This window comes from Macadamia integrifolia, chromosome 11 (genome assembly GCF_013358625.1).
Source record: "Macadamia integrifolia cultivar HAES 741 chromosome 11, SCU_Mint_v3, whole genome shotgun sequence".
In the NCBI taxonomy this organism is placed as follows: domain Eukaryota; kingdom Viridiplantae; phylum Streptophyta; class Magnoliopsida; order Proteales; family Proteaceae; genus Macadamia; species Macadamia integrifolia.
Window position 1 is genome coordinate 25,711,648 of NC_056567.1, and position 8,638 is coordinate 25,720,285.

At 38.7% G+C, this 8,638-nt stretch overlaps 1 protein-coding gene across 5 annotated transcripts in view; it reads left to right on the forward strand.

The window, feature by feature from the left end:
• Positions 1-883: 883 nt before the first annotated feature.
• Positions 884-8,638, forward strand: part of LOC122093302 (IAA-amino acid hydrolase ILR1-like 2) — a 9,654-nt gene continuing 1,899 nt past the window's right edge. For 2 of the 5 annotated variants that reach the window (XM_042663587.1, XM_042663585.1), the window contains exons 1-2: positions 884-1,497; positions 1,587-1,901. In XM_042663587.1, coding sequence (XP_042519521.1) covers positions 1,486-1,497; positions 1,587-1,901 — 327 coding nt within the window. In that variant the 5' untranslated portion in view covers positions 884-1,485. Of the gene's footprint in view, positions 1,498-1,586; positions 1,902-2,248; positions 3,740-4,525; positions 4,857-8,638 lie in introns of those variants that run through there. The other 3 variants (XM_042663588.1, XM_042663590.1, XM_042663589.1) reach the window with 3 other exon arrangements.

Genomic DNA, 8,638 nt, shown 5'->3' on the forward strand with positions numbered 1-8,638 from the left:
CTCTGGGGTGGCTGAGTGGAGATTTTAGCATAATTTATTGAGCCATCCCAGTAGTTCTATTCTGTAGTTAAGAGTTTTTTAGTTAAACCATCGGTGGTTGTATTTTTTAAGCTATTGATTATGTTCAAGATTCCTTCTTTATTTGACAAGTTTCTTTTGTATAGTTGCGTAGTCTTCCTTAATTACATAAATTAATGAAGCGAAGAATATGCTTTCTTTGTAGGGGAAAAAATAATATTAAAACCTCTATCTTCTTTTAATCACTTTTGGTCTACTTTTACTTCTTTTTTAATCAAGAACATAGTAACATTGGTATGCCCTTAGAATTTTATTTATGTATAAGGGAAAGTTCAAACCTAATTTGGAGTCAACGCCTACCCTACACCACACTTTGTAGAGGAGGGATTCCCTCCCAAAACAAAAGTATAGGGCTAAGAATTTAAATATGAATGGAGAGAAGGAAGACCCAAATGTATAGTTAATCTGATAGCAAATCAGCACATTGGTTGCATTGTTCTCAAATGAATGCATGGGATTTTTTATTCCTAGAGGTTTATCTCCAAAGCAGTAACAGGAAAGGATTCTTAGTGAAACATTGTTTTTAGCTCTTAAGAAAGAGCTAGGGACAGCCGTGAAGTTGCTTTGTTGGCTTTGGGAGTTATCTTTTCAATGTTGCTATGAGACTTTTGTCTTTGTTCAGATGTAATTTGGCATTTTTAATAACATATCCTCTTTTGTTTTCTACATCTTCCAATGGTTTTCCTTTTTTGTGGTATAGACTTGTTGGCCATCAACAGACTTCTTTTCTTTTCCTCACGTCAATCACATTCCTCTTTCATCCTCTTCTATTAAGACTCATCATCCTAGCCTTATTTACCGAACTGTTTCAGTGGCTTGGTTGTTGTAACAGAGTAAAAACTTGAATCATCCTCCTCTCTCCATCCCCAAGGGAAAAGGAGAGAGGTGGCTGGGTGATATGAATGACTGGAAGAAAAAGAGTGCATTGTAAACAGTTTCCTTTTTCTGAGAATGTTTATCTATGTTATAGAATTCTCCTCCATTTTGGCTTGTTTCTAGTTATTGTTTTACTAGGATATTATTTTGACTTGTTCAAACAAAGGGACATTGGTACTCCTTTCTACTTTGTTCGTATGCTGAAATTAGAACCTGATGTACGGAGTCTATTTTGAAACAGAGTAACCTCCATTTATCTAGGAGTGATAAAATGGTATTTCCTTTAGACAAAAGCATGACTCAGAGGAAACAATGTTGGAATGACCTGATAGAAATCAATATATCGATTTTATACTGTTATGTGATGTCTTTTGTTGTTAACTTAAAATCACATCTGGTTATTGAGGAGTTTGGAATTGGTTCCTGAATTGATTTTTGTTTTGACAGCCTAACCTGATTGTATTTACGTGTGGTGGTTATGATGAGCTTTACACTACAGAGAAGACCAGGATCCATCTTTCTGGACAGAAAATGATCACATCTGTCGTGAAAATTTTAAAAAGTTAATGTGCTAATTTTATTGTTGACTCCACATGCTGATTCCTAACACATATATGTTCATTCTATGACAGGGAACTGTGATAGTGCTCTTTCAGCCAGCTGAGGAGGCTGGGAATGGTGCAAAGCGGATGATGGCAGATGGGGCTTTGGAGAATGTGGAGGCCATCTTTGCTGTTCATGTATCACATGAGAATCCTACAGCAACCATTGGCTCAAGGCCTGGGCCCTTGCTGGCTGGCTGTGGCTTCTTTAGAGCTGTAATAAGTGGAAAAGGGGGCCGTGCAGGGAGTCCACACCAGTCTGTTGATCCTGTTTTGGCTGGCTCTGCTGCAGTAATCAGCCTACAGAATATTGTATCTCGTGAAGCAAATCCACTTGACTCACAGGTCTGTTCTCCTTAACTCAAATCACTTGAGGCTCTGTCTGTTTCCAATTGAAACAAAGAGAGGGGAAGTGAAATCAAATCAAAACTAAATAGAAACTTCTGTAATCATTATCTAACATGATTGTGTAACTAACTACAAAACTTTCCAAATTTGGTTTTTAAATATAACTACATTTTGCAACCAAATTCCTTGTTAAAAAAGGAAACTAAATATTCCATTTGAAAAGTATGATTACTGTATTTAGCAAGAGTTTAAGGTGGTTACAAAATTATGATTACACATGTTTTTATTTTCATTTTAAAACTGATTTCACTTCCCTTCCCTTCCCTTCCCTTTGCTTGCATCAGATGGAGCTGGCCTTGGTATAAATGCAAAATATTTAAATATGCTTGATCTTTTTTGAAAACAATATGGAACTTTGATTGTTGATACATCATGAAATAGGCACATCTTTTTGCTCTATATGCTTTGAATTTGTAAATGCTGTAGGATCGCTTTACTTTATCGGTCCTGATTCAGAGTGCAACCAATTAATTTCGACTCCATTTAAGTTACTACTTCAATATTTCTCTTTATGACGCAACAACTCAACTCAGCCTTATCCCAACTAAATGAGACCAGGTACATGGATCATTTCCCTCTAATGAACTCTAATAAAAGCCATACTTGTAATAAGGCCTAGGCTATGCTTTTCTCACCACTCCTAGAGTCATTTTAGGTCTACCCCTGGCTTTTTTAGTTCCTTCAATCTGAATCAAATCACTTCTTCGTACTGGAGTTTCTAAAGGTGATATGGTATGGTAGGCCGAAACAAATCAACACTAACAAATCTACATAAACAGAATTGCAGTGAACCAATACACTGCAGAAATTTTGATTATATATAACTCTAAAACAACGAATCTGATGAGGTTGAAATTGGGATATCCTTGAGAACCTATAGGGGTGTTTGGGTGGTACAAATATAAAAGAGATCTAATGGTTGGATGATGAAAAAATGACATGGACAGAAATTATTAAGTCACGAAAACAGCAAAATAGTAAGTAGAGAAAACTGATATAACTTTACATCAACAGATCAGAGGGGCATCAATATCAAGGCATAGAAAGTATTAACAGGGAAGAACATAATACTAAAAGAAGGGATCAATCCAAGGGCTGGATTGTCTAGAATGATTAATTAATACCCTGCAGCCAGATTTGGAGGTTAACAAGAACAGTAACATGGGAACCGCACATAGTGAGTAACAGTGACATTCAATGGCCATAACAGTACGGAAAAGGTTAAGGAAATATAGAATAACACTCTTAAGAATCATGGATTGACAAGAGGACAGTCAAAACAGCAAAAGAATTGGGAGTATCAGAAACCATGGGGGACTAGAAGACTTGGAAACCTGCAGAGCTGTTAACCAAAACAAAGGTGAGAAACACCTAGGAAAAATGCCACAGTTGGGGTATTATCTTGCTGGAAAGAAAACTTTCAGAATAATAGAAAGAAGAAATAAAAAGAGAGAAGATGGAAGAAGAAGAAGAAGAAAAGGGGGATATGATCTGGCATCACCACCAAGGCCTTATGGGAGGCTTCACCATAGGAGCCATGCATCTCCATGGACGCACTTTTTTTTTTTTTACAATAGCCAAAACTGTGGGCTTGTAGCCCTTCATCTTTATTTATAATGGGCATTCATCATTATTAGAATAGAAACTCCCTTTGTAGGGGAGTGACTTGGCTGCCAAGCAAGTTGGAAAAAGAAATTAAACAATAAAACAGAAAGTAAGTGGGAATAGAAAGTCCTACTTAGCCTAGCTATTGACTAAGTATCGTTACAAAGAAACAGAAACAAATGAAAATAGTAACTAGAGATTTAGAAACTCAAAGATCTTGGCAGCTTCAATATCTCACATGCCACCTGTCCTTATGGGGCCCACAAAAGATATATATGAACATTACCTCGTGAACAGCATCATGTGAACAGTATCTCGTTAACAGTGCTGTGTGAACATTCTTCCTTCTTTAACTGCATCAAAAGGTCTCCATTACACATGTCCGTGCCACCTCAAACGACATTCTCGCAGCTTATCATGTCTTTGAGATCTTTATGACGCAAATAATCATAATATATTCCGTTGTTTAAGTTGAAATATTTGAAATAATAATAATGGGCCACTCTTTTGGTTACTGAGGATTATTCCTACAGTATTACTGAAACTGTGCAACCTTGCAGCCATGAATCTGATTTAGGACCTGATGCAAGATAGTTTCCTGCAAAAATGAAAAATATTAAATGAGGAGATCAAGTTGAAAAGAAGAAAACACTCTCAAAGTTGAGGTTTTGTGCTGCATGTAACATTGTAAGAAAGAATTTTGGCAACTCCATAGGCACTGCATCCTCTCCAAATTAGTAATTGCAAGCGCAGTAGAGTTCTCTGAAAATTAATCACTTATGATCATTAATAAAAAGTGGTGCCGCTGTGTCCTCTTATAATCCTACAATCGTTAATTCATTCAATAATTTAGGCTGTGGTTGGCGTGCATTCTCATTAGAGAATTCCCTTCGCATTCCCAAATGCTGAATGCATTTCTTGACAAGAATGGGAATGATGTTTGGTGACTATAACAGGAACATTTTGGAAGAGAGATTGAATTAGGAACCCGTAGGGTCTTGTACGATGGCTCAAGCAGGCCATGGAATCATTCGTAGATGGAAAGATGTCGCATGGAAGTACAATTTGAAGGAGTCCAGAAACAGCAGTGCAGTCGGCAACTGGATTGCAGCATTGCCATTGTCGCCATCCTTTGGAATCAGAGAGAAGGATTGCTGTTTAAGTAGTAAGCACGCTTTTGCAAGAATGAGCCAACGGCCTTTTGGCATTCCAGAGTGCATACCAAATGCAGCTGTAGACTTCAACTAAACTTACTATGAATGCAATTAAAACTTGATATGGATTATGGAACTCTCAGATTATTTATCACCAAAGCATCGATACAATCACTACTGACCTAAATCTATAATTATGCACTGCTAACTAACATTAAAGCTGTGTTTGGTATGCATTCTTGGAATACATTCTAGACTGAGAACAGAATGCCAAAAAGGCCATGTGGTTTACATTCCTGTTCTCAAATCCTGGCATGCGTCCAAGAATGAGGCCCATTCTGGAACGCACTTTTAATCTATTCCGTGTTTGCATTCTAGCCAGGCATTCTTTTCCTTTGGGGTGCTCAACTCTTCTGCTTCCTCCACTCCCAGTAATTGTAATGGCAACAACACTAGTTTTCTTAGGCATTCCAAGCAACCAGAGAATCTCAATGATCTGATGCATTCGATACTCATTGCTGCTATGGGTGATGGAGTGATGGGTGGATTGAATATGAGCTCCTTTACTGATATGTCAACCAATTGGGATTGTGTGATGATGGCATAGGGTGTTAATCTAGGGCAATCAGCACAGATGAAGTTCCAGAGTGGCGCCAAACAAAGTGGAGCACTTCTTGACCAGAGATTTCTGGGCTTGGAGGCAATGCTGACTGCCCATTCTTGCAGCAGGAGTTGTTGATGTTTGCTTCTATGAGGGACTCTTGCACCTCATTATAATTCAAAGTGGGAACGACCACAACCTTGAGGCTTGGGATTGCCTAGCATATCTCATTCTCTCCCAAACCCTCCCATTCCCATAATTCCATTCCTAATTTGTAGGTTTCCTGAACTTTACAGCTTGCTGAGCTCGACCTTGAGGCTTGGGATTGCCTAGCATCTCTCATTCTCTCCCAAACCCTCCCATTCCCATAATTCCATTCCTAATTTGTAGGTTTCCTGAACTTTACAGCTTGCTGAGCTCGACCTTGAGGCTTGGGATTGCCTAGCATCTCTCATTCTCTCCCAAACCCTCCCATTCCCATAATTCCATTCCTAATTTGTAGGTTTCCTGAACTTTACAGCTTGCTAAACGGGCTCTTTTCTTTCTCCAACACAACCACATTTTTTGCCACTTAGAGAGGGTTCGCTCTTTGCTCTGTTTGGATCCCATCAAGACCACCAACATTTCCTCCTCCACTCTCTCTACGTACCCTCCCTTATTCTGCTCAAGATTCACCAGTTTCCAACATGCAAAAAGGACTTTTTTTTTTAGAACTGGGTTTCTGCTTCTTCCTCTTATACTTTCTAGCTTCTCACTGGAAGCTGTTACATCTATCACTCTTTCTAGTGAAATCCTCTCGCTCCTTCAAAGAGGAGTGGGTTCCATCATGAGAATTTGCTTCCATGCTGTGGATTGGGTTCTATGAATACCGCTAAAGATGTTTCCCATGAGTTGTTCGATGAAATTCCAAAAAGGGATTTCATTTTTGTATTAGGAATCCGTTTAAGATATATAATATTTTAAAAATCAAGAATGCACTTTAGCCAAACATGTATCCAAAAAATGTTCCCATTCTCAATAAGAAGGAATTGTTGAGATTGGGAATGTGCATTCTCATAATGTGAATACATACCAAACATAGCCTAAAAATACAATAAGGTGTAGAGTTATAATTTGTTAGAAGTATGGAGTATATTCATTTTTTTGGGTAGTTAACTGATGTTCCCAGATTGACATTGCGAGGGGGTGAATCAGTATCTTCAAAAACCGTCTTCAAAGTCAAACCCTGATTCAAACTGCGCTGTTGGCACTGACCCATGTCGCAAACTCTGATTAGTTGGTGCTGCCTATTTTACCAATCAATCGCAATACAAGTGCACGTCCACTTGGCAACAACTATGTTGCTAGGTTTACTAGACAGTGCACAATCACTCTGCAAACCATAGTCGTCATGGTGCCAAGGTGAACCCAAGGCGGCGGAGGGCTGTCTAAACGCTTAGGTGAGAAGCCGCCCGCCCTAAGGTGAATAAGGCAACCAAATGTTATTTTTATTTTTCCTATTTTCTAACATTATTTAGTAAGCTATATGTACCTTGTATCATAGAAAAATCAAGATTAAGCCACATCAAGTCATTAAAAATCAACATTTAACCACATCAAATCATAAAAAATCAACATTTAGAGAAATGCTCTTGTTCTATAATAAGTTTGACTGGTCAAATGATTTTATTTTTACATGAGTTTTTTTTGTATTAGGTACAACATAAATTCAACTTTCCAACAAGCCTAAGATTACTTAAATCTGAGTTGCAATGACAAACTTATGCTCCGGTCAAACTTATTTTAAAGTGCACGAATGTTGTTAAAATCGCCTGAATAAAAATGATTTTATGGATATCAAAACAAAAGATTATTTTGCCGGACTTTTGTTTTTTAGCAATGTTTTAACATGATAGGATTTATAAAATTTTTATAATTGAGATAAGCCCCAGCATTTAAAAGTTGAAAATCGCCCCTATAACCAAAATCCATTTTTTGTTCTTAAACTAGGGGGTTGACTTTTTATCCTTTTGGAATTTGATTTTTAAACTATTTTTATTGGATTCAAATAGGGGGTATTTGCTTATTTATGAACAATATATTAAATAAATGATTTCATTTACTTAAATGATATTTGGCATAAAAAGTGCCATAGCACAAGGCGATATGCAGTGCAACAAGGCGGCTGTTGCCTAAGCCGCAAGCCAACCCCCTAGATGCCAAGTCGTTGCCTTGGCAATGCCTTGACAACTATGTTGCAAACCATAAACTTCAATATGCAATATAAAGTAAAGACATGCGTAGTACACCAGATATATGTGGTTCGGCCAAACGGCATATGTCCACAGAGTAATGCCCACACTGGGCTTAACATCTACTCAATCACTAGTGATTTTTAGCCACTACAATGGCTTGGGAATGTCCTATCCTATTTCAACACTTGCCAACACAAGTGCAAGGGTTACATCTCCGAATGGTGAGTTATGGCCGCAACAAAGAATCAGGAGCACCAAAATACGGATTTGGAACAATAGATTACCTACACCAGGGTAATCCCATGATTTGCCAACTCCTTGAAGCGCTCAAATCAACTTGCATCCTCTCCAATCTTCAAGGTAGCATTGATGATCAACCTTACAAGGTTTATTGTGCCAAAAACCATGGCAAGCAGAATGTAACGGAGCTATGTTATGGTGATGTGTTGCCATATAACAAGCCAGCATCTCAATCCTTGGCTGTCCGATCTGATAACCAGAAAGCGGGTCGAATCTGGACCGTTGGATCATCGTTTTCCATCTCATAATTGAGCAAGCCACTACAGCAAGTGAATGCGAATCTCGTGCATGGAAGACCTTGCTCCGTCATACACTGTAGCCGCTTGAATGATCAGCTCGATCAACGACCGCAGGATCAGGATCAAAGACATGGCTCGCTCCAAGACACTCCATTTGGCATCCTCAGCATTCATGTTTGGAGCGCTTGCAAGTTGAACCATGAGATAGTGCCTGATAGAGTATCGTGGCATACAAAATGCACCGAGCCATCTTCAGCGTTCTAACCCATCACTGTTCAGCGCCACTGGCAGCCAGAGCCCCTCGATTTGAATCTGTCGACATGGTCGAATCTAGGCATCTCATCCAATGATCCGGTACATGCCTGTACCAAATTCAATGCACCTCACCACCCTGAAATGGAATCGAGCTCATATCTCACTCATTCAATGAATTTTTGAGTGCGGTTTTCACCATAATTCTTGTATGCCTCTGTAATATTTCCAAACACTGTCCGCACTAAACTTGACCGGTCTGCTCTTCCAACATGCTGACTGACTTCTT